This window comes from Pleuronectes platessa, chromosome 13 (genome assembly GCF_947347685.1).
Source record: "Pleuronectes platessa chromosome 13, fPlePla1.1, whole genome shotgun sequence".
In the NCBI taxonomy this organism is placed as follows: domain Eukaryota; kingdom Metazoa; phylum Chordata; class Actinopteri; order Pleuronectiformes; family Pleuronectidae; genus Pleuronectes; species Pleuronectes platessa.
Genome location: NC_070638.1, coordinates 17,764,682 through 17,792,079, shown reverse-complemented (window position 1 = coordinate 17,792,079; position 27,398 = coordinate 17,764,682). Strand labels below are relative to the sequence as shown.

At 41.5% G+C, this 27,398-nt stretch overlaps 1 protein-coding gene across 1 annotated transcript; it reads right to left on the bottom strand.

Annotated features, from left to right (window-relative positions):
* Positions 1–3,761: 3,761 nt before the first annotated feature.
* Positions 3,762–26,838, bottom strand: LOC128453976 (MAGUK p55 subfamily member 7). The gene is made up of 19 exons (XM_053437092.1): positions 26,701–26,838; positions 25,948–25,982; positions 25,495–25,613; positions 24,515–24,592; positions 23,041–23,121; positions 20,064–20,198; positions 16,154–16,235; positions 15,949–16,034; positions 14,940–15,017; positions 14,069–14,265; positions 13,406–13,464; positions 13,204–13,215; positions 12,703–12,747; positions 8,967–9,140; positions 7,294–7,374; positions 7,087–7,180; positions 6,818–6,926; positions 5,818–5,961; positions 3,762–4,623 (listed from the first exon to the last, which is right to left on the bottom strand). The coding sequence occupies exons 2-19, from the start codon at positions 25,970–25,972 to the stop codon at positions 4,393–4,395; spliced, it is 1,830 nt and encodes a 609-aa protein (XP_053293067.1). The 5' UTR covers positions 25,973–25,982; positions 26,701–26,838; the 3' UTR covers positions 3,762–4,392.
* Between the last annotated feature and the right edge of the window lie 560 nt (positions 26,839–27,398).

Sequence of the window (27,398 nt, the reverse complement as noted above, 5' to 3'; positions counted from 1 at the left end):
GAGAGAACAATGTTGGAAAAGTCGGCTTTAGCTGAGCTGTGTGAGGAGAGTTCAAATAACCTGCTGCTCGGCTGCCTATTGGCTCTCCCTGCGTCCAATCACCCGGAGCTGTGCGAGGAGCAGCTTGCAGAGCAGCAGTGGCAGCACCACACAGTATGAAAAATACTGCACGTGTAAGAATATCAGCGACTGCGGTCTTTTAGATTTACAAGTGAGATGCAGTGCGGTGTCGACTGCCGCCCGCGATGAGCAGCTCGACGTGCCCTCATATTTTCTACATGAGGCATGGGATTCTCCTGGATCTTGTGGTTTTCCTCAAAGATGGTGTCAGCAAATAATAATACATGTTTTACCAGGGAGATTCTGGAAATTTATGGGTGTAATTGCACAGTTGCAAATAACCGGCAAAAACCACCAAACTGTGCCCCGTGCTAGGCAGAGAATCCTGCTGAGTACACACTGGTTCATAATAAGAAAAACAACACAAATGTTGGAAAATGGAATAGATCTCTGCCTGGATAATCCTCAGCCCGGTGTTGCATGTGTAATCCACATATTTGTGGTCCTGTAAGTGTCTTAGCATGTGCATTGGAGTGTCAGAACTGTGCTTTGTTTGTTGTGTGAACAAGGGTAATCCGACAATAATGCATGTCAATGTGGGTCTCCACTTTGGGATACTATCAGGTATTAAGAAAACTGAGTCTGTCAAAAGCTTAGCCTGAACTAGAGGACAACATGTTGAGTCCAGACTGAATAATTCAGCTTTAGTTGTCATCCGCTCATGTTTTTTCCTCCCGACATCTAAACACTCTTGTGTAAGCCTGTTTGGATATACAGTGATGACTTTGCCATGCACAATCATAACTTAATAATCTTTAAGCAAACATTTGTAATACAATTTTTTTTCTCTGCCTACAGCTCCTGGCTTCAAACCCTGAGCAGCACTTGTTCAACCGCTCAACATATAATAGGACTTCATGACGTCCGTGTTCATAATTCAGCAGTATCAGTGGGTGGGGGGGGACGACTCGGTTTCAATGGTTTCAAAGCTGAAAAACACATGGACCAGAAGCATCCCCGTTAGGTGCAGTAAATTCCTCGCACACATTCCTCAGCGGCGGTTAGAGAAGGCTACATGCTCGTACACACCATTTACTCCGGTCCCTCTGTGATATGTTTGCCGACTCGACTGTTGATGTTAGCTGGGAACGCACCACAGTTCGGCGGCCAGGAGACCTTGACAAAACGCAGAGGATGGAGATATATCTCTTTTTGTTTTGATAGTTTGGAACGTGTGTGTGTGTGTGTGTGTGTGTGTGTGTGTGTGTGTGTGTGTGTGTGTGTGTCTGTGTGTCTGTGTGTCTGTGTGTCTGTGTGTGTGTCTGTGTGTGTCTGTCCAAAGGAGCTCAACATCCAGCAAAGTGTTTTGGGGAAACTGATTTGAATATCCTGATGAAGTACAGCCATATTTAGATATTCCATGAAGTGTGATTTAGTAATTGTAATGCAGCAGATACAAATTTAGGATTAATATTTTACACAATTCAATTAATAGATCCTTCAATTGGTCCTGTTACGTGGCCCTGCTGTAGGTATATATATATATATATATTTACGGCATATTTCTTTAAAGCTGGACTAATTTATCTTTTCATATTAATGATCAATTTATTATGTATAACATGGAAGGTTATATAATTAATGACATTATTAGAGATTTAACTCTCACTCTCCCCTCAGAATTTTAGCGTCTTTAAGCTCATTGTTTTGGTTTCACAGCCCACTAATGTTTTGTTCACTTTAACCGCTCTCATCAATTTAATTTTAACTACTGCAACTCGCAGCTGTTTACAGTTAAAAGCCAGGCTAGGATTACCTACTGTATCTAACCAGCACCAGCAGCTGCTGATCATAGCTGAACATTCACAGAACCAGACACTTGCCTCGGGAGTTGTTGGAAAACAAAACAGAGCTGAAAGGAGATAGGTTATTGTGATCAGCAACGTGGCTCCGAATGCGGCACCATGTCATAAGAGCTCCATAAGCTGATAATATGGCAACATCGCTTTTCGTGTTGCCTTCAAGGGTCCAAAACTTAATGTCTCCTATTGACGTTTTGTATTTCTGCATCTTGTTTTACTTTCGATGAGCTGATATGCAACAGGTGAAGAGTTCAATTCAGAAAACACTTAGTCATGTGTCCCAGTTCAGGGGCCGCATCGTTGAGAGAATGCATTTGAAGATGGCTTGCATCACACAGGCACGACCAGGCTGTCCCAGTCCGAGGGCTCCTTCTAATGCGGCTGACAAATGTTTCGTTTCCATTCCTGAGGCAGGAAGGATCCAACATGTGGGTCTTTCTCGGGCCAACCTATTCCAGGATTGATTGTGCAACGAGGACTGAGCTAACAGGCTAGATATGCAGGTGGCTCAATATTTCGCCCACGCATATGATCTCGGACTGGAATTCTGGTTTAAGTTGATCCCCAACCAGTCGGCCGCTTCAGGCTGTAGCGACAGAATCCCAGAGTGATTTGAACTCAACAAAGATTCAGTTCAGTTTTCAAATTTTCATTTGTAAGAGGAATTTTGAGTAAAGTTTTCTGTAATAAAGTGAAAAACTTTTTTCCCCTTCCTTCTTTTCTGACAGTTTGAGTGATTATCAACCGTATCCTTTCATCATGTGCCTTAGCGTGACAGTTGCCTCAAAGGTCTGAACTATTTCACCCAAAGATGATGATATTGTTTAATGTCAGTCGTATTTATTTTTACATACTTCCAATAGACAGATAGATGATTGAGCCAAATTATCCAGGACTAATTGACATCATACTTCTGTGCAATGTTTGAGGGGGGGGGCTACAGTGAACACAAAAATGGCGAGTTTTCATTGGATCACTCCGGTGTCTCTAATGGCGTCGGTATGATCTCAGAGGGTGCCTGCAGATTCTCAGCGGCGGGACGAAAATATATGCTGCCAAGCTTTGGCTGAGGTCGGTCTTCGGGCCTGGCAGAAGGGCGACTGTTGTAATGACAGCCTGGTTTGTAGGTTTTGTCGGTGTCCAGGAGACGTGTGGACGCACCAATCAGAGCATCTCCCGTCCAGTGCTCCGGTTCTGTCCCTGTCTTCCTTGTTTACCCAGATGTGTTTGACGCTGACAACAGGCCCCGCGAAAGTAAAATAAACAACCTGAGGCTGGATGGTGTGCTCTTTGTCCCGGGCCGTCTAATCCACTGTGTCAAGCCCTAGTTTGCTTTTACAGTGAGCTCCGTGCGGTCATAACTTTCTCCACGCACGTCTGCGCTCCCTCGAAAGCCATTACTGTCTCTCCGCATCACGCTGCTCCCTCTTCCTCCCAAACACAACTTGATGGACACATTAACACTCCTTCACAGCCAATTGAGCGCAGCGACCAAAGAGAGGAAGGAAACCCCGTGAATGTAGAGGAATGCGGCCATTAAAAGGAATTAGACGGAGCAGCTTCTGTGAAGGAGAACAGTAGAATGTGCGCCCCGACAGCTGCAACGCTCAAACACGAGAATTGGAGTGTCACTAGCGCTCAATTGCAGCCAATTAGTTTTAATTGTCTCAATATGTTTCGTGTAAAAAAAAGACAGTTTGAGATTAATGTACCATGACGAAGATTTCCAGTGTAGCGTGCTTAAAAATACACAGTTTCAAGCCTTTAAATTCAACAACAATGATTTTAACTTTAAATTGAATAGTCACAATGCCACCAGAACACCATCTCCACCCCTGCGTTGTCTATGCTTTTTAATTGACTGTTGTGTCTCTATTTTCTACAGCATATTGTTGGCCATAAGGTCTTCCTGACTGTTACTAATAATATTTCTCTGGTGTACATTACAGTTAATTGAAGTGCAGCAGCTGTCAGAATAATTACATGCTGATGTTTGCGACCTGACAGGGAAGGATTACACTCAGCCACAAGCTCTGGAGGAGTTTCCTTTTCCTTATTCTTCTTCTTCTTCGACTTGCGAGCCGACGTTATTTCAGCCACATGCCAACAGAAGAACTGGCTCTGAGACAGACAGAGGGAGAGGGACATGGATTCTGTTTGCCTAATTAGGTACACGCTCAGGGACACTGTGGAAAACTGTGGTAATCACAGCAGTTGTTTACAAATGGAAAAATATGTAAAATTAAATCCCCCAAAAAAATCTATTATCCAAGGTGCTGAAATCTAATGTTATATTTTACAAACAGCAAATATTAAAATGTTTTGCCTATTCTACGGGAAAGAGAAATACATGGTTGGCATATTTCTCATCCAAGCAAAGTTTCTTTCAAATACAAGTACAAAGTAAAACTTATCATTTAACAAAAAGGAACTTAATCTTAGGATCTTATGTGTCAAAAGAGCTTAAAGTTCAAATCCAGCCCGTCAATTGACCACAACTTCTCCGTGCTGTTGCTGGCGAGGAGCAGATCCAATCTGCAGGAACCCACTGGACCTCCATCTCCTCAATCTTCTCCAGGTCTGCCTTCAGCTCCCTGAATGCCACGGCGATATCTCCATTAACTATCACCTTGTCGAACAGGTGGCCGTGCTGCTTCTCCATTGTTTCAGCTAAGTTGATCATGTCCTCAAAATCCTCTTCCTGTAAAAAACAGGGCACTTCTGTCAATGAATGAGGGAACAGGAGGCTACTGTTGGTTTCCTGTAGCTGTACTCTACTATTTGTCATTTCATGAACCATCAAGCAACAGAAGAAAATATACCGCACAGTAAATATAATAAAACATCATATTACCAACATAAGGAAAAGGATCCCTATTACCATGTTATGGGCATCAAATTGTAAAGTGACACACACTCAAATTGACATTTTTGCTCAAACAATATTCAAATTAAAATGTAATCTTTTGCTAAATTAAATTACAAACTTGTAGATATTGTTGTAATTTTGTAGAAAGTTACTTTTTTCTCTTTTTACTTTCAGTTAATTTTTGGATTTGTTTCAACAATTATTAACATTTAGTAAAGATTGAATATTTAGATTGAACAAATTGACATACAAAACATTTCCTTCACCAAAATAACAATTACAGATATTGCTGTAATTCTAGTAAAACATCCATACCACTTTTTTACAGTTGTTCACAGTTGTTTTCTGCCAGAGCCCCTTTACAATACTAGGCGTAACAGATATGTTAGATGCAGAGAGTGTAATCCACCAGCTGCAGCACAACCCTGTGTCAGATCAGCCTGGACTGTTTGAGGCCTCTGCTGCTTGGCACTGGTCGAGCTCCAGCCCTTGCAGGTGTTTGACCTTTGGGCTTTAATAAGGGCAGCAAACTCTGAGTGAGGAGCCAGATGGGGATGTTGGGAGAGACCCAGCATCTTCTTGTTTTGCCTGAAACACGTGGCTCATAAACCTTCTCTTGTTTGGAAGCCCACCAGCAAAACTAAATGGACACCCTCCGTCATGCATAGGGTTAGGTCATTCTTTTGAAACCATAACATATACACACAAGATGAAACCTGTCATCTTCTGGACAAAATCATCCATTCTTAAATGATGGAACCCGAAAGCCACCCACCGAGCACCATTGTAACTCTCCATGCCTCTTAAATGTCTCTTAAATGCAAGAGTCGGCCATGTGTCAGGCAAGATCTGTGCAGGACTCACTCTGGTTGTGTGTACATGTGCGGGGTCGGGTGGGTGTGTTACGTCCAGGGTGTTTGACCTCACTCCGCCCTGCATGTTACAAGACATGGATCAAGCCCCTGACTCCAGACGTGTTACCAGGTGGAATGTGATGCACATGTGCTTATGCTGTGTGTCTCTTACTGAAAAGATCTTGACTGGGTTTGCGTCGTCCTTGTCGCAGATGAATTTCGCTCGCCGCCTGGTGAGACGCAGCTCCTCCATACGTGGCGGCTTCACAAACACCACGTATGGTTTGAATTCAGATGTGTACACGTGCTTTATTTTCTGCGATTGCAAAAATAAAAAAAGAAGAAAGGGAGGGGGAACTGATGAAGGCAGTGTTTAAAGTACAATAAACAATGTAAAGACGAGTCACAGGAGTAAACCCAGGTTTTAGAAGATCCGACCTTTGGCAGGAAAACACAGAAAATCTGAGTCATTCCATTTTGAGATCCTTGCTTAGTGTGAAACTTCTGGCATTATTTCAAATCTGGCAGATAGAAAACTTGTTATATGTTGAATTCTGTGTCGAGGATTGCAGCACAGTTGAGCATTCTGGGTTGCAATCATGAGAGATTACTTTTCAGACTATGTAAAGGTTGTACAGGAAATAATATGCAGCATATCAACAGCTACTGGATTTTATTTTAATTTTAATATTTATTTTGCCCTTCCCATCATTCTTTTGTGCATCACAGTGCTTGGGACTCTAATCGACCCGGGGTTGGAATAGAAAGCCTCTTCTGAATCACCAGTCCCTGAACTAGCAGGGTGTAACCCATGTGGAGGTTCACACTATCCTTCCCCACCACACACACCCTGACACACCAGCAAGCATGTGATCCCTCACTGGCTTCCCACCATGTCAACACGGCCAATAGGGCCTAGCCAAGCAGGAAGCACCGCTGCCAGGTACTCAACTCTTTAGTGGGGACACTTGGAAACATATTATTATATATATATGACATCAACAAGTCATACGGGAAGTTTTAATTCATTGTTTGTGCTAGTATGAAGCACCAGTGTGAATGATTTGAGGACCCGTGTGCAGTTTTGGCTCAAAAACGTCCTCCTTGGAAACCGGTCCAAGTTCCGTTGATTGAGTAAACATTTCTCTTGTTTATTGGCATATGATACGTACACTTGGATGTGCATCCAGGAGGCACACCTTGCCCTGGGCCATTACTCTGTGCGCAGAGTCTAGACTGGTTCCATAGTAATGACCTTTGTATCGCCCATACTCTATAAACCTGAAGGGAACAGGGACATTAACCGACAGATACGTGAGTTAGACAGAACGAAATGATAAGAAGACAGCAGTGGATATCACTGTTATTAAAAGGGAGAGAAAGAGTGTGTGTGTGGGAGGGGGGGGGGGTATATGCAGCATATACGCAGCATATACGCTACCTGTGAGTGAGAATGTCCTCCTCTATCATGTTAATTGACACAAAATGATAATCCACCCCTTCGTTCTCCTGCCGCCTCTTCTCACGTGTGGTGTCTGGAAGAGAATGGGAGGCTGAAGTTGATGTTGAAGTTCAAATAGCTGAGAGCGCCTTTTAGCGTGCAAGCGATAAAGGCGACAGGTATGAAACGTGAAGATGCCGGACTTACACGGCACAGTGACGCCATAACGGTCAGGGTTTGAGATCAGGAGCCTCTTCTTCAGTTCGCTGACGCCAACGCCGCTCGGCCCTCGAAAAACAAAGATCAAAACAGTATCATCGTGTGCTAATGTCCAGCATCAAATGGACTCGGTGATCTGGAGACACATCTGTCTTTATCATCAGAGAGGGGGAGAGGCAGACAGACAGAGCTCTGATTTCAACCTGATTTCAGTCTGAAAGTGATTCTCCAAACAGCTTTGCTCTATTCTCTCTGTCTGCGTCTCTCTACCGAACGTTCCACACCCTCCGGAAAATGTATAGTATCAAAGGCGCTCAGTGTCATTACAGTGTAGGATGCACAGGATGGAGTGCACGCACATACACACACACACACACAGACTGTGGCATCTGGGATTTTCTTCTACTGCAGCTATGTCCATCCCCAGATTGCATCAGACTCTAATGGAGGACTGTCTGAAAGTAGGATTCCTGACATACCTGCCTTTTCCATCATTGTGTTGCATGAGCTCGATACATTACAAAATATCAAGTTTATTGACCCTCCACTCGTACACTGCTAATGTGCTTCACAGCTGCTCCACACAACTGAAGAGGAACATCACCAGGCTATGTTATAAAAAAATTTCTGTCCTATCTGTAGAGTGTGACCGTTCACTTTTGCCAATTTTCCTGGGGCATAACCGCCTATTGTTTCATTCTTAATGTGTATACAATGCCAACTGAGAGGATATATTTCCAACCTGGTCAAACATTATCCAGCTGGTCCTGTTTTAGCGATGAAGGGTTTTGGTTTTCCGGTCTTTAACACTCATTGCCAATAAAGTATATATTCTTAATGATGACCTCTAGTCAATGAAGAGCCTTCGCAGCAGACAGTAAAACGTAATTCACAGTCGGGGTAAGCTCCAACTCAATTAAATAGGTCTAAATCTAAATCCAAGCTGTCTGGACTGTTCCAGCTTGATGATGGAGCAATTGGCTGACATCATGTGGGATCTTATTCACAATCTGCTCATCCCCTTGCTCTCCATTCATCTATCATTTATCTCTGCTTTGCTTTTTGTTGCACCCCCTGAGTTCATTGTGTTCTTTCTTGTAGTCCCTTAGTTACAGATGACCTGCAGTTGTATCGTGATATGACGTTAAAAAGACCTTCCGCGAGGCTCCATGTGAAATTCCCTGGGGAGCGATATAGCTCAGCAATACATAGAGCAGGCCTTCAGGATTGGCAGGGAAGTGAATCTGGGGTGGGCCACAAGGTAACTTAAGAGAACACAATATATTCTGACTGAGAGTTTTCTGACAGTGTTTACGTACTTCTGATGGGAAAGGATTGTTCTTGCACTCAGGAGTCGGAACATAAATCTTCATCAGTGTGTAACCTTTTCTTTTGATCAACAACAGCTTCTATAATACTGTCCTTTTAGCGAATGGGATCATGTTATTTAGATTTTTTGGGGTTGACAAAAAAAAGAGGCTGTGGGATAATATAAAACAGAACACAACCACTGACCGATGTGTATACATGCTCTAACCTGTGTATAAAGCAAAGTTAGACAATTCACACTGCTGGAACCCATTTTGAAGCATTTGTGCTTCATAAACAAACCCTCCAAACAACATGGATATCTGCCTTTCAAATGTCTTAATCTTACTTACCAACCAGAACGACCAGGCGGTGTCTGTCCTTGGGGTCTCGGTGATAGGGGGACACCTCTATGTAGACGGGGGGATGAAATGAGCCATGTACCCCTTCACTCCACCTCCTGGACCGAGCCACCTCTCTGGCCCAAGTGCTCTTTCTGCCTAGTCGGAAACTTCTTCTTAAACCAGCTGGAAAAGAGGTAGAGAGGCCTCAGACTTTCTGAGTTTATCAGTGTATATATGTATGAGTGATTTAATAAGTATATCAACCCACCTGTCAGGCCTATCACTGAAAACTAGCAGAAGGATATTCTCATTGCAAGAACCAGGAAACCCTAAATAAACTTGTAATGTTGATATTTGAGTGTGTCGGCAAATAATCCTGTACCAGTTTATACACCCAGCAGATACAGGAAAATATTAGCAGACATTTGTCATATATAAGTGTATTATTCACTTCCCTTTTGCTCAGTTTTTAGTCTCCACCAGTTTCTGTGGAAAATACAGCTCAGTTCATCAGCTAGTTGGTAATGGATACTGACAGGTATATGGTAACAGGTAAGATATAGTAACTTTATATATATATATATATGTATATTAACAGCTATCAACCATTGTCACATATTATGCACTTTCCTTTTTGCTCAGTTTTTAGTCTCTATCAATTTCTGAGCAAAAAATGGTGAATGGCCAAATTAATTACTACAGCTGCTAACTGACTGGCAAGGAAATGGCCATTTCAAGTGAGCTTGGTCTGGGCCGACCCTATTTACAGATTCAGAAGCAAGTGATGAAAACAAACTTATACCCGGGCTTCTCCCTCTCTTGTTATGAGAAACAGAGTTGACTAACTGGATGTGGTGCAAGTTATGTATTTTATTGCTTCCCCTGTTTGCCGTTCCAAAGTGTCGACACAGAGGTACTGGACAACGCCGGGGGTGCGAGACCTACAACATCTCTTTGAAAAATGCAAACGTCATGAAAGTTGCCACAGTCAGTTAGACAACACAATGAGGCAACATCTTTGCGGCAGGAATAGCATTGCTCGGCAGCTCGATGAGGTCTTCAGGATTGGCAGTGTTGTGTTGTTTTTGTTGGGTCTGGCTTCAGTTTGTTTGTGCCATCTCGAGAAATTGCATCACCAGCCACAACTAGTATGGTGGCGAATTCCTTTGGATTCATCACTATGAGCGACCCCAGTCATATTACATTCGTCTGAGCAGCTTTCAGAACACAGGCAGACTGAATACATTTTTTTGTCTTGACACAGTAACGCTAAATGCGTGTTTTCTTTCAATCGCAATTTGAGGTAATTAATGGGCTTAATTCCTTCAGAACTTTGGAATTTGGAATTTCCTTCCATGAGTCACCATCCATTTAACAGTGCTTCCCTTGGCTTACCATACGGACATCACTTTACTTCGAATAAAAGTTAAAACAAGAGAACTATTAAGGGATCAGCTTTGACAACTGAAAACACGTCAGAAGGGAGAGCCACGGCTGAAATGTGAGGCAGAACTGAGTACGACATCATTTAAGGAATCTTCAACACTGCCACCCAGAGCCTGGTGTCAAGCACAGAACTGCGACAACATCCTGAACAGTACATATTACAGTCAAGAATCAACAACTCTGTCATGTGTGGCTTGTAGGCCGTCTGGCATGCAGGGTCTGCCATGCGACTGTGGTCTGGCCTGGCTTGGCAGGCTCCACAGTCTTTCATGATGTTAACTGCAGTTAAGTGATGGTGCCAGGCTTTCTTTGACGTCAGCTGTAATTTCACTTTGTAAGCATATCTGTCCATTTCCTCTCTGGGCTTCACTTTAAGACACATGGCTCTATGGGTAGAGATTTCAGACAATTGTTTACATGGGATTTAAATGGATGACTTCACTCATAAATGGGAACGGGTAATACATACAGTGTAAAACCAATGCTGTGCAGAAAATTAAAAATGATTTTTCCTTGAATGAAATAAGGTCTAGAGGAAAAACATATTGTAATGGCTGAATTAATTCTGGCAGAGAGTTTCTCTTCTGTTACTGAAAATGCTCTGTAACCAGATAGTCATTATTCCTGGTTATGAGACACACTGTTGAGGAGATGAGAGGTCACTTACTGGACCTGGACCCATAATTTTAAGATTACATGATATGAACCCTAATATGCAAAAGTGAAAGCCAAAGTATCTTAATCACCCCTGGTGGCTGACTGCAGTATTGCTTACAAACCCAACTTCCTCCATGTTAGTCGAAGGGACATGGACCAAACTAAAAGTCAGAGTACATTTTAAATCATCTTTCCTGAAAGATGGTGTTTATCATTGCATACATATTCAATCATTAATCTTTTCATTTCAGTTTAGTTCTAATTAGATATTTGATGCTATTAGACTTAAGTAAATCGGCATGATTGACAGCTAAAACCAACTGTGATTGGTCGAGTGCATGTAATCCTGATTTAAATTTTGCTGCTCCCTCCCCTAATTGCTACTGCACAGACTAGTCATTGTGTCATCCATCTTTTACACTCTACGACTATATGGCTACTGTGACCTACAAGCAAATTCTCAAATGCAGCTGTTTATAGTAGGCAGAGTTAGCGAGCTAGTCAATGAATGTAAACTCAAATGCACCTCTAGCTTCATAAGAGTTATCTGACATTTACACAGTAAGAGTTTGATGTTAGCAAAACCTCTAAAAAAATTTTTGTTACATTTGTCATGGATCAACAAATAATGTAACACTCATCTTTGCATAATGTGGAGCAGCGGTTTACAGCTAGCATGGCTATTTCAGAAGTTTCACAGACTATTATCACTCTGAAGCCATTTCAGACATTGTTTTTTCAATCTAAAAACCTGCATCGGAAAAACATTTGGGGTGTACGGGGTGTTGTGTGCCTTCCATCTGCTTGTAATCTTGTTGCGCTAATTAAAGCCAACTGGCTGCTGGTTTACATTTAACAGATAGATGTGATAACTTGGCAAGAAAACAAGTACACATATTTCCCAAAATGTCAAGGTATTCTTTAAAGAACAGACAGATCTGTTAAAATCTGTTAGCAAGGCACAAGGGATTTCAAGCTATTTGCCTGGTTTACCTGTCGTTACCATGTAATAACCTGATCATGGATAACACTTGACTATGTCCCGTCTCTCTCACTAACTCTGCCTCTGATTACACTGCATGCAGTCTTTCAGTCATACAGCATCAATATGGTTTTACACACCAAGCACAGAGGAAACACAGAGTCTGAACCCCGTCCTCAGGTGGAGCATGGCCCGAGATTAGATAACCTGCACATTATTAAATGCACATGACTCTTAGAAATGATATAATGCAACATCTGTAAGTTCCTTGCCTTGCATAGACGTCAGGAGCATTTTTACAATCAGGTCTACGTGCACGCCCCCATACGAACATCCTGCACTGCTCACAAGCACATCATGTCCAATCCATGAGATCAAGACAAATGGGATAAATGGGAAGGTTAGAACCACATTTGCTTGTCTAGTCCTTCCCCCCTGAATCTCTATACAATAAAACAACATCATCTTATGAACAGGACTTCTGCACATATAACTGGGGTCTCCTTTCTGGAAGGTCTTCATAGTTTTTCAACATATATTCAATACACAATATGTGTGTTGTTGTGAGCTTTCATGTCCACCCGCCCCCCCCAGTTTCATTGTCTTTCATCATACTCATCTCGTTGCCAGTATGACAGTGGAACAAGTTAAACATCTCACCGACGTGGATCCCTGTTAGAGCTCCGTAGTCTACATCCTCCGTGACTGGAAAAACAGGAAAAGTGAAGAGGAAAGAGTGAGGAAATCGTGGACACAAACCACAGGAGGATGACATGTGCGTTGCTCTGAAACTTTATACTAAAAGTATTAACATGTGTTCTGACCCAAATGTCCTAATATTGTGCTTTGGAAAGTCTAATAGTAGTTTTATTTAGACATGATATCCCTTATATTAGAATTGTTAATAACTACCTTACTCTTACAAAGTGATTGCTGGTGAAAAACTAAAGCACATTGTGGGAGGCCAGAGGCTTAACCTGCCCGGTTACAACGGAGGAAAATGTCTTCAAATCCTCTCCAATTACATGACTATTATCGTTGGTTAACAACTCTTCTAGTCTTTAAAAAAACAAAACCAAAGCCTGGAAATGCTCCTGTGTATTATATCATTTCAATTATTCTGATTGTAAGTTTTGAAAAGCAAATTTAAACAGACAGTACCTTCCCCCTCATCTGCGGAGCATGTGGAGAAAAACAAAAGTTGTGAGTGTGACAGGAGGGCGGCAGAGCTCACCCATGACCTTCAGACATGACCTCTCAGCTCTGCACTGAGGGAACTCCAGTGTGTTTATTGTAAAGTGTTAAAAGGTAGTTTTATTATTTTCATGTGCGGTGAGTTTATGGACAAACGTTGGCTCAGCACCTGGTGGTTTGACTTGCCGAGGCTTGAACAGGGCTTTGGGTCGCTGTAGTGCGACTCTCCTGTAGGAGGCCAGATGGAACAAGCACAAATCAAAACAGGACTTAATCAAAAGGACTGACAGATGTTGGTCTTTTTCACAGCAGACACTTTCACAAGTCACTTGGAAAGTCACAGGTGTAAATACGCGCTGGTTAGGACTGTGGCCTAACAGCAAGAAAGTTCCTGGTTCAAATCCTGGTTCGGAGGGGGTCTTTAAGTAGGGAGTTTGCAAGTTCTCCCCGTGGCTGCGTGGGATTTCTCCAGCGACTCTTCTCCCCCAGTCCAGAGATATTTAGATTGGGTTTAGGTTCATTGGGAACTTTATATTGGGAATAAGTGGGAATGTGAGCTTAAATGGTTGTCTCTGTATGTTAGCACTACACTGGCGTCCTGACCTGGTTGTACCCTGCCTCTTGACCAATGTCAGCTGGGATTGGGGCCCGCTTCCTCTGTGACCCTCAAAGGATAAACTGTACATATTATGAATGGATCGACGGATGGATGGAGTCATTGTTCATGTTATCAGGAACCCCTTCTTGTGACAGTCAAAAAATCTGCTGTTAAAAAAGAACATATTGGACAGTTTTGTTGTTAAAAGTGGATGAATCAAAAGCAAAAGCACACCTCTCATGGAGCTGGGGGGAGGGGATCAGCCCAGCCCGACTGTCGCTGTCGCCGAGGTGACAAGCCTGCCACCAGGTGTCGTCCTCCATGTTGACAATCTGCAGGACGTCGCCTCTTTTAAAGGAAACCGCCGCGTCTTTGCACGGGACAGTGGGGTCCTCGTTTGGATCATAATCAAACAGAGCCCGTACAAAGAGCTTGAGAAAGATAATCATTCAATATTGTTAGCATTCAAACAGACTGGTGACAAAGGAAAATACACATATTTGTTTGATTATATATTTATTTGTATTTCTCTTTGTCTACAGCAGCTTCATGAACCTCTATATCCTGGCAGCGGACGTCTTTGTCTGCTTCTCTTTCACATGTACTTGTCATTTTTGAGAAATGACTACAATCACTGAAAATAATTTGTCTTAATTCACTGCAAATGTTTGCTGCTCCGAGAGTTTCCAGCTTGGACGTCGTGTATGGTGTGGGGCGAGCAACAATTCTTTCTAAACAGAGAGATTGGTGGAATGTGACATTTTCCACATAAGGTGTTTAGATTTATGGTTAATGTTAAATTGAGTTGATACAGCTCAGCAGATGGGATGTCTATAGAATTATAAATCATGTGTTTTAATGATAAAAATTGTGATGAGGCCTTATCCTTGACGGTCTGATCTGAGTTTAGTTCTTGACAACCACGCTACTGCTGTGACAGCACCGTGGCAAAAACACAAAATATAACCAAACACACAAGACTCCACTGATTTCTCTCTTCTTATCAAAAGCAGGTGGGTAGAGCTCCCGCTGCAGCCAGCTTTAATTATTTATTTAAAAAATAATGAAATTGCAATAGATTACCGTAGGTTAATAATTACTGTACCTTCTTCTTCTTTGACAACATTTCTTCCTTTGAGGAGGCCGGGATGATCGTAAATGTAACGTTACCCTGATAACGAGCCTGTGCAAGAACAGCAATATTAAGAAATAGTTTCATACTTTGGGAAGATCAACACCACTCTCACATGTTAAGTGTCTCTGCCCAGTAGCTTAGAGCCTAGAGGCTGGACATGGAGGAAACAGGTAGCCTGTGTGAATAAAAAAGGTTAAGCACATTTCAGGTTCACATATGTTCATAACAGTTATTCAGGGGTGGGGCAAGGGGGGTGCTGGCCCCAACTGAATCAGATTGGCCCCCCGAAGTGCCAATGTTGTTAGTAGCCTTTTTTTTTTTTTTAAATAAAGTAGTCACTTACATATAATACTAACAATACAAATTGTCGGAGAGAAAGATATTTTATAATCTGAGCTTTTTTGAAGACATGAACTTAAACAAGGAACCAATTTGAAAATGTATTCAATAATGTGTGGCTTTGCTCAAAGCTATGGAGCTAACAGTAAACAAGGAATGTCATGAATGTGCAACTTACTGGATCAGGAATTGTGATGGGGGTTTTACAAAAATCCTAGTTGCACTGGGTAATTTCTCCCTGCATCATCATAAACATGGGCACTATGGACTTTAATCTGAGTCCACTGGCATGTTGCTGTGAGTAGTACAGCAGTCTACACATAGTTAATAATAGCAGACCACATATGGAATCATCTACACCAGGAAATAACGTTTAACAACTTGCTGTTACTCCTGTTTGAGAAAGCTTTGATTAAAACTACAGCATCTTAAGAATTTGGAGAACCTTTTTAAAGTTGAAATATATTTAATTTAAGTTTCACATCTTCATTGGGAACAAAGAGGGTTGGAGCCACAGACATGTCATAGAGGATTAAAGGTTTTTATATTGTATTTGTCTTCTCATGAGATTTGATAACAATGATAAAAATTAAAATAATAACACCAGTGAAGCAAACAAACAAGCAGTAGAAACACTTACCATAAGAGGAAGGATTTCCTTTGGCTTCCTGTTCTCCAGTGAGACTCCATTCACCTCTTTCAGCTCATCGCCTTCATGGATCAGACCTTCAAAGTGTTGGAGACACAGACGGAAAATTGTACCACATGCTCTTCTCTCTATAGGATGCATATGTCATATTATAGTCTTACCACATTAAATTCTGTATAAAGTTTCATCAGTTTACCACTTTTATCAGCTGCACCTCCTCTCATGATCCTCGCCACCACAATGGCCCCGGTCGCTTTATCCCTCTTAATCGTTGCCCCCTTGAGGATGGCGATGTGGGGGTGAAGGAATGACGGACAAACAGAAGAGTAGATGAACAGAGGCAAAGAGGTTAAGTGATTCAGACAGTGAAAACAAAATGTTGATTGTTTTTACAGTAAACAAAGGTTGTTTGTATCAAGAAGGGGCCGTTTAGCCAGCTGCCTTCATGTAACACACAGCACGCTGGAAAAGATTATCCAAATCAGCATTATTTTCAACAGATGTTACTGATGTGCAGCAAATCACAATGGAAAGAGCCTCTTATGTAGATGACTACAATCAGCTCATAGTCGGGTGTAACCCTGTTGTCTGAAAAACAGGAACATGCTGAATCGATCAGAGGCCGTGTCAGCAAAAGGTCAGACCCCTTCCACTCGAGTTTTAGGATCAATACAAACATATGTTCCTTATTATTTGACATCATTAAGTTAATTATTCTCATATTTAACCCTAAACCATATTTTTCCTTTAAAAAAAAAAAGATTGAACTCATCTACACTGTGTTAAGTTTTGGTTATTTGTTTGTCTTTTAGTTTGTTTGATCTAAAAAAAAAAAATAACTGGCCGCACTTGTCTTATGTGATATTTGGTAAAAAGTGAAGCCACAGGCTGAGAAATCAAATGATTACGTTTGATGTGGATCCATGAATTCAGTAATGGAATTTTAACTTTGCTTGTGAGGTCATTTGTAAGAATGTCTGCTATTTTCTAATGAACTGGACCAACTTGCATGGAAGAGAATCTGGAACAAGTACCACATAGCTGTCCCTCACTATATGTATTGTTTTCCAGATACAAATTTTAAAAAATTGAATTTATTTTTATTGTTCGATAACAAATTTAGTCGGAGTTATGTGCTCTTTGTAGCTTCATCTGTTTTCGACCCAGTTTAACTTAATCCAGGAAATTTGAAGAAATAAGTGACAATGGTTTGGAAGAAGGTGAAATGAGGTAGATCATTCCGGGAATATCCAGAAACTGAGCTGTGATTAAAGACCTTGAAACAGGTTGATTTACACAAGAAATAGAACGGAAATGATCCCAATCCCTTAAAGGACTCCATTAGGAGGCATATTTGTGCCTACACCCACACACACACACACACACACACACACACATGCGCGCGCGCACGCACACACACACACACACATAAACACAGCAGATATATGGCAACAAACATGTGGAAGAATTGACTCTGCAATTTCCAGGTTGAGCAGCAGCCCAGAGGCAGAGGTGATCCAGGCGGCTGCAGGAACTCTTTCTTGTTTCCCATAATCCCGAGAGCTTTGGTTGTGCTACACCTGGACATACGTGGCTTTAGCGCCTCGCTATTTAAGTTGACAACACGCAATAAGTTCAGTCGCCAACAATTCAGCCTTGACTCTCGTGGATGTTTATGCCTCGCGTCCTTCTACTCTGTAAGTCTGTTATCGTGGCTAGACAAATGCAATTGCTGTGAAACATGGTTATTGTCGTAAGTTAAATACTTTGGGTTTTTTTTGTGCATTTTGAGGCCACGCAGACCAAATTAGAAACAGGTTTACATGTAGCCAAATACTGCTTTCCTCTCTAAGCCTCCATGCCCATGCGAACACTGAAAAAGATATAGTTTAAAAGTTGTTTCATGTTTGTGATAAGGGCAAACTAAAATTTCTGGGTCATTATTTGTGATAACAGGAAGCTTTAATGGATTAATACATTTTTAGTTACCTTTAGTTGCGTCATAGAATTTAAGGGAACTTTGAGGTATTGGTGGAGTAGGCATGTGCTATATTGACTCCCATTCTAGTTTACATAACAGTCTTGATTTTCTTTAATTAGAGGCTGTACTACGCCATCACCAATCTTTTCAATTTTGTTCCTGAGAGTTAGCTGAGAAGATTGAGACCAGTGTGATATGTTTATCCCAACCTAACCATGCAGCGAGAGCCATCGGGCAGTTTAGATTTGAATGAAGACTAGAAAGAGAGGGACTTAGCAAGGGAAAAACACTCCAAAGCTGATTTATGAACTTGTTTCAGTAGTTATCTGGATGTAGAAAGGTTAGATCCAGATAACCATGCAGGCAAACAGGTAAAAGACTGGCCTCAATCTTTTCATTAACTTTATGCAAGAACGTGTAAATGGATTTCCTGAAATGTTTAACTAATTACACTACCGTGCAAAAGTTTGGGGTCACTTAGAAATTTCCTTATTTTTCAAAGAAAAGCACTGTTTTTTTCAATGAAGATAACATTAAATTAATCAGAAATACACTCTATACATTGTTAATGTGGTAAATGACTATTCTAGGTGGAAACATCTTCTTAATGAAATATCTACATAGGTGTATAGAGGCCCATTTCCAGCAACTATCACTCCAGTGTTCTAATGGTACATTGTGTTTGCTAATCGCCTTAGAAGACTAATTGATGATTAGAAAACCTTTGAAAACCCTTGTGCAATTATGTTAGCACAGCTGAAAACTGTTTAGCTGGTGAGAGAAGCTATGAAGCTGGCCTTCCGTTGAGCTAGTTGAGTAACTGGAGCATCACATTTGTGGATTTGATTATACTCTCAAAACGGCCAGAAAATGAGAACTTTCATGTGAAACACCCCAGTCTATTCTTGTTTTCTTAGAAATGAAGGCTATTCCATGCGAGAAATTGCGAAGAAACTGATAATTTTCTACAACGGTGTGTACTACTCCCTTTAGAGAACAGCACAAACCAGAGAAGAAAGAGACGTGGGAGGCCCCGGTGCACAACTCAGCAAGAACACAAGTATATTAGAGTCTCTAGTTTGAGAAATAGACGCCTCACAAGTCCTCAACTGGCAGCTTCTTTAAATGGTACCCGCAAAACGCCAGTGTCAACGTCTACAGTGAAGAGGCGACTCCAGGATGCTGGCCTTCTAGGCAGAGTGGCAAAGAAAAAGCCATATCTGAGACTGGCCAATAAAAAGAAAAGATTGATATGGGCAAAAGAACACAGACATTGGACAGAGGAAGATTGGAATAAAGTGTTATGGACAGACGAATCAAAGTTTGAGGTGTTTGGATCACATAGAAGAACATTTGTGAGACGCAGAAGGTGAAAAGATTCTGGAAGAGGGCCTGACGCCATCTTTCAAGCATGGTGGAGGTCATGTGATGGTCTGGGGCTACTTTGGTGCTGGTAGAGTGGGAGATTTATACAAGGTAAAAGGGATTTTAAATAAGGAAGGCCATCACTCCATTTTGCAACACCATGCCATACAATGGCGACTGCACTTGATTGGAGCAAATTTCCTCCTACAACAGGACAATGACCCAAAGCACACCTCCAAATGATGCAAGAACTATTAAGGGAAGAATCAGGCAGCTGTATGCTGTCTGTAATGGAGTGGCCAGCACAGTCACCAGATCTCAACCCCCTTGAGCTGTTGTGGGAGGAGCTTGACCGTATGGTACGCAAGATGTGCCCATCAAGCCAATCCAATTTGTGGGAGGGGCTTCAGGAAGCGTGGGGTGAAATTTCTACAGATTACCTCAACGAAATAACAGCTAGAGTGCCAAAGGTCTGCAATGCTGTAATTGCTGCAAATGGAGCATTCTTTGACGAAAGCAAAGTTTGAAGAACAGAATTAATATTTCAAATAAAAATCATTATTTCTAACCTTGTCAATGTTTTGACTATATTTTCTATTCATTTTGCAACTCATTTGACAAATAAAAGTGTGAGTTTTCATGGAAAACACGAAACTTTCTGGGTGACCCCAAACTTTTGAACGGTAGTGTACGTAAACAAAACAAGAGAGAGATTTAGTTTTTACCGTCAACATTTAAACACAATGACACATTCACTGACCAGCGGCTCTTTGGTTTTGACCAGGCTGACAATTTTGACTGAATCCTCGTCCTCCTCCAGTACATCGTCAGGTACTGGTGGAAGAGACGGCTCAAAGTCCCTCTGCGCTACAGCGTCATGGACCAGCAGGAGACTCTGTGAGGGAAACAGAAACACAGTGGATTCAGACCATTGTTTTTATTGTTCTGTGTTGGCTATATAGCTACTGTTCCATTCAGTGTGAATAAATGCATGTGTAGTCGCTGCAAATATTTGTTAATTTACTATTATTCACTTTAAATGAAGAAATGCTGTCGAACCACTGTCACCACGGTTTGACCAGCCCTGGGTTTGTTAGTTAGTTAGTTAGTACTCTTTGTCCCTTTAGCGGCTTAAGGCATCAATGATCTGCCTCCACCGGGGCCTGCCTTTGACTTCATGGGCCTCTCCCCATGTCAGATCCATCTCTTTCGGACACATTTTGCCGCCATGTTGATTTGCGCCGACCTTGTTGATAGATTTTCCCGAGGGATCCATCTTGGAAGGCGTTGATCTTGTTCATGTCACATTTTACTGCGCACCAGCATTCCGGGCCAAAAAGGAGGACGGACGTTGACACTGCTTTGCACAGGTTTGAGACAGTGAAGTTAAATGTGATTGTAAAGTTAAGCAAATGCATTTACTCAAACAAAAGTACAACCAGTCCGAGTTGGCCTATTGAAGCCGACTTGGAGGTGAATGAGGGTGTGAGAACATTTAAACAAATTTGTCCGACTGCCTCCGCTCACTGCACTGACTGAATCCAAACACAGCACTGTTGGTCGCAGTGTTGCCCGCGTCGACATGAGCCAAACTTGATTTACAGTAGTTGTGAGTAGACTGCCGGCCTGTGGGCCACCTGAGAGCAGCCCCCCACATCACTCCCTCCGCCTGCAGTCGTACTGGCTCAGCGCATTTTCCAAAGCAGGGCTGTGGATTATTCTATGAGTCATAATTAATTCCCAGACAATTCAGTTTACTTTGTTTGAGAATGCTGGCAGTGTGCAGCCCCTCGGGTTTGTTTGCAGGGTAAACATTCGGGGGTAAACATGACTCCATTGCTGTGATTCTGCACAGACTACAGTTCCAAAACAAGGAGAATTAACTGTAAAGTAAAATAAGAAGAAGACGGGGGAACATCTGCACATTGACTTAATTTGAACAATCAGCCAATCCGTCTGTCGGTTGGTCTACTTGTTATCCCTGCATCCATCAACAGTTGCTCTGCTCAGAAGCTGCCAACACATTAGCAATGTGTCTCTGGCCACTTTCAGAGACAGGTCTTTCCAAAAAAACAAACATTCATTTACAGATTATTGTACACAGTGTCTCTCATAGGTATGTGCGAGCTCCCGCGTTGGGGCCAAAAACAAACAGGTCATTAAGACTGTTTAAACAAACCTGTTAGTTCTCGTCTGACTTCAGCTCCCCATTAGGAATAGCCACAAATTCTGCAGCCCACTGGAAAAACCGTACGCTGCTTGTGTATATGTATGTGTGTGTGGGAGTGGGTCTGAAATATGACTGTCAGCAGACCTGAAATAAGACAACATGCATTTGAGTAATCTGGGCCTCGAGATGAGCGAACACTGCTGAACCTAATTAGAGAGCGGGATGGCTGCAAACGCCAGAGTGGTTAATAGATGTCAGCACCTCACAGCAAACAGAATGACGAGGTGACATAAATTAAAATAAGATTTACAGATAGATTAACGTGTCACTGCGTGCGACCCAAATAGGAGCCGACTGGAGGAAGCAAAATCCTCAGAGTTTTGATGTGTGAGCGAGCGCCATTGTTCAGTTTCTTGAGCAGCTTCAGAATAGATGTGATGAAGCATGTCTGCATGGAAATGAGGCTCTCAGACTCCGGCTCTAGTGTTATGTTAAGAGAAATGAATGAACGTGTAGCTACCCTGCTGGTGAGTGGGTTTAATTTGCTGTTAATGATCCTTTCAGATCGTGGCACTGGAGTAGAATCAACATCTTTCCCGACTGGATTACATCCGTGCTTCAGAAATGATCCATGTGAATGACAATTACAGGCCATGCTTCAATGATACAACTAAAGTGTGTGTGTGTGTGTGTGTGTGTGTGTGTGTGTGTGTGTGTGTGTGTGTGTGTGTGTGTGTGTGTGTGTGTGTGTGTGTGTGTGTGTGTGTGTGTGTGTGTGTGTGTGTGTGTGTGTGTGTGTGTGTGTGCGCGCATGTGTGTGTGTGCGTGTGTGTGTGTGTATGCTGCTTAGGCACTGAAGCTCACACAATAACATATATACTGTTAATAGAGATGGACGATGGACTTCCTCTCACTATCCAGAAATGAAGCCAGAATATCCTGGACATGAACGCTGCCATGTGTTGATGGCAGAGCGACTGTCAGAGTAGTAATCAGAAGATGGAGCGACAGGATGGAGGTCAATCGTGACGCTTCACCCCATTTTTGTAGCATCTTTCACAACTGAATTTACTGGAAAAATAAAAAGTTTGATAACAACTACCTCATATAAGAGAAACCATCTTTGACAGAAGTATTATCTCGGCCAAGGAGGTTGTGTCTACAGTTATTTAGTTAGTTAGTTAATTAGTTAGTTAGTTAGTTAGTTAGTTTGTTCGTTAGTTCGTTAGTTGTTTGTTTGTTTGTTTGTTTGTTTGTTTGATTGTTTGTTTGTTTGTTTGTTTGTTCGTTAGTCAGTCAACAGAATTACACATAAACAACTGAACCAATTTACATGAATCAGTGGAGGATCCAGGAATTTTGAGGTGTAAAATCTACTGTAGGCCATTTTAGCTTTCTGTTTTTGACTTTTTAGTTTCACCTATGTCCTACTTTGTTGATCCATCTTTACATACAGTGATTTTTTAGAAATGATGTTATCTGACAGGACTTGGCTCAGGACGTTTTAGATCAACACATACGTGTGAAGCTACAGGTGCACATCTCCATTAAGAAAAATACTCCTCACCTTGAAGTGGGGTTTGGAAAAGAGAGCAACCAGTTCTTTGACTTCATCTCTCCAGCCTTGGTATATGAGTTCCTCTACCAGCTGGAAGAAGAGAAAATTATATATTTTATGATTGTACATTAACGTATATCATGAGGGAGGTTTGGTACAGTCTACACTGTATTAGCCAGGCAAGACAGACCAGCAAGCCGAGACAAAAATCATTAGTGAAATTCTGCTTCTATCAGATTCAGACTGCAGTGACACATCATCGATGGCGTCATTATTACCAGTGAGCTGCTGCCTCATATGGACCCAATTACTGCCAACCTACTTTTTATTACTTGATGTTAATTATTTGCCTTTTTCTCTGTTTTGGGTTTTTGTATCTTTCCGCCACCGCTGGAAAAAATCTATTTTTTCCTAAAAAGTGCTCCTGAAAGTTTAAGGCTACACGACAGCTGCGGTGACAACCAGAGCAGAGCAGCCTTGACCGTCAGCAGCAAGTGGAGAGGCAGCAAGTGACTGTGTGCAGTCGCCTGTCTTGTCAAGCATATTACTGTAATGACTTCTACTGCTTCAAGATGTTGTGGCGCACTCCAGAGACACAATGCATGAAGGTCATTAGTTTCCACTGTGAGCAAACAGAAGCCTCTCTGAGGGGAAACAGACCCATGGTTTGGCCCTTCCAGTAGGTCCTGATGATTTAAGCCAGGCAGAGAGTGGCTGTCGGACCGAATCTGAGGCAAAGGGAGTGAAGGGAAGGGGAGAGGAGAGGGGGCGATAGACATATGGAAACATGGCAGGGATTACAGTTTGTGTGCTTTAAGAAGACGATAAAGGAAAGCAAATGAAAAGGAAGGAGAATGAATGCAGGAAAGGAGGATGGACAGAGGTGTGTGGTTTGCTGATGGAGAGGGGGAGGAGGTGGAAGCATGGAGGTAAAGGAAAAGTGTAAAAGGTTTGTTGTTTTGTACTTTGTCCCCGAACAACAGAGGGGAAACTGAACGTGGGAGGGGATTAAAGAGGAAGAAAGGAGGAAGAGGAATGAGTGAAAATAAAGGAATGATTGGTTGCTGACGGGAATGAGGATGACTAGTGCATGAAATCAGAATCGCATCTGAGGGGAATAGAGACCTGTCGTGCTGTTTTTGAGCCACAGCTGTAGTGGGAGTACTCCCTGTCACTTCGTCTTAAATCTGAAATTAATTGTATTCCTCCAGCCTGAAACATTAGACTACACACAGAATGGATTTAGCAGCCTGGTGCTCGCCACTGTCCACAGTGACCTAACTCCTGGCAAACACATAAAAAACGATATCTGCTCTTACACGTTGCCTCTCAGGAGATAACATCTGAGCTGACGGAGATTCAAGACAACATTTCGGATGAGGGGAAAGCACGTTCCGCTTGTGCTTCTGTGTGACAGGAGAATCCAACTGTCACCGTCTGCAACGTGTCTGTCTGCGAAAGATGTTTGCAGAGAGTCACTTACATCTGCTGCCAGACGTGCTGCGTGCTCTTGGACGGGGACGGGGCTTCGCTTCTCAAACCGCTTCAGCCGCTCGTGGATCTGTCAGTTCAGTAAAGTATCATAATAAAGATTCTCCATTCTCCAAGGCCATTTACTGCAGGTTTTACCATTATCCACTCACTGATACAACTGCTAATATTGCTAATATTACTACGGAGATTACTAAATAGTATTAAGCAGGAGAAAAAGAAACAGGAAAAATTCCTAATTGGACAAATTATTTTAGTTTATGATAATAACAAAGAGTTACATTAAGGACCTGCTTTGTTCCAGGGCTAGAACACAACAAATATCAATAACAGTAAAACAGCTTGATTAAAAGTGGATTTGTGTGACCTGTTTTCTGTTTTCAAGTTCCTCTTGTTTTTCAATTGATTATTTTTAATGTACTGATATTTTCAGATTCCTGTTTTTGCAGTTTGCATTTAGATATTATACACAAACTGCATCATAATCTCCTGAAATACAACTTACTAAAGGATAGTATTACTCATAAGTATATGTATACATTGCAGTATTATTCTGGTATTCACTAGCTGCAAAATTTTAGTGTCTCATACATACTAATTCCTTCTTTTAACACTTATAGGGTCTAATATACTATACTACACTACAATATACTATATTTTAGTATACTATACACTGCTGTATACAACACTATACTATATTTCACAATACCATGTTACACTATACTATAGGTACACTATGCTATACTACACTGCACTATATTATACTACTATACACTATATTATACTACATACAGTATACTGTACAATATCAAACTAGATTATAATATGTATTTACACATGCAATCAACTTATTACCATTTAATTACATGTAATAATTCAAATGCAGGATTTTGACTGAACAAAGTGGGATATTAAAATGTTGGAAAATAGAGGATGTAACTACACAATCACCAATCATTGTAGCATCTTCACCTTGAAGAGCAAGTGCAGCTTCTTCTCCATCAACATGCTGTGGAGGAACCTGTAGTCCTCCTCTCTGTCTGTGTGAGACTCGGTTCCAGACATCACTGATGATAGCAGCCTGCACACACCTGCAGGAGGAGGAGGACACACCCACACGTGGAAAACGCACATATACATCAATGAGAAGTACACCTGCATCTGTATTTGATTTAAAGAGCCTGTTTTAAAGGTTAGGAGGTGATGTCAAGAGCTCAAAGAGAGAGGTCAGAGGTTAAATTGGGGGTGTGATGAAAACCTCCCACCGGGGAGCCTCACTGTCTGACAAGATTGAAAGTTGTGGTGGTTTTAATTATTTTTCCCCTTAAGAACTCGATATGGAAGGTGAAACAAAAAATGTAACTATTGTGCTTAAATAAATTATCTTGTGCACTTTTAATTTGCAGTCCCTCTGATATACACTACCTCTGTGTTCTGTTCGGCTCAGCATCTCCCTGACTCTGAAAAAGAAAAGACAGAGAGAAGAGCTAAATAGATTCATGATCAAAGTATTCTCGCTTCATATTTCCTTTGTTGTTATGAATCGACTAGAGTGAAACATGGTGAAAAAGAAATTATTCTACTTAGTATGTAAAAAATTGTATGTGAGATATTACTGCCCCCTAATGCTCATATGAAACATTTCAACATCACAGTACTTTACTGTTCCGCCATCAATATGGTCATGTTAATAGATCACTGAGTCAGTGAGTGATTGTTCACATACGTTCACATTATTTTTCTTCATGACATTAACAATGTGCAGGATAAATACTGGATGGCCACTGCTCTGAATGAATTTGTTTTAATCACATACTCACATATTAGGAGTCTGATCAGTATATGTAATGAAATCATGAAATGTAAATTCAAATGATTAAACATGTTAATTTGTTCATTGAACAAATGTGCACTTGTTTGATAATATTATCCATGTTGGAATCAGATAGTTTCTTGTTTCCCTCCATTAGCAGGTCTGTAGAACAACAACCACACTAATATTCGTTATTTCCTGATTTCCTGATTATATTATGTTTCTGAAGCAGATGAAATAAGAATAAATGATTCATTACAATCTATAACATTTTGGAAAAATAATGAACAAGCTTGAATTGAGACATGTTATATCCAGTCGAACTAATTTTAAGCAGAACCTCAGAAAAGTTGCACTGCACTCACCAGTAACTGCCCCTTCCATCAGGCCCAGCTCAGGCAGACCAAGCAGCTTAATATCCAGAGAGTGAGAGCTGCGTTTGAACATCCACTTGTGCAGAGAGGTTGTTTATAGTCCGAGTGGCCAGATTGTAACAGATTCAATCAATATGTGCCAGGTCTGACCTAAATCCAGCCAGCAGGAGATCAATAGAGCAATTAGAGAACAGGGGGCACAACGTTCAACTTGGCCCACAACCGGTGGTGGAAGAATTATTAGGATTCTAAAGTAAAAGTATTATTTCTGCACTTTTAAAATACTCCACAAAGTGCAATTGCATTCAAAACATTACTAAAGTAAGAGTATGTGAGTATTATCAGCCAAACAAGTATTTAAAGTAAAATTACTGCTGCATTATTGTGTGTGTTGAATTTTACTGCTGTAGATGTTTCTGTAGGTGTTTAAATTTGTTGACAGTATGTATTCTATATATAATGTTTTCAAGACTGAATAAAAAGGTATGACATGATAGAGAAGAACAATATGTCCTTCTAAGATGTAGCACAGTAGAGGTATAGAGAGTTGAAATAAGCAAATGCCAGAACAAATGCAAAGTACCTCTAATGTGTACTTGAGTACGGTAGTTGAGTAAATATACTCACTTACCATCCACCACTGCCATCAACTGTTCACTTTGTCCATAAGACAAGTCTTTGCAGTAGAG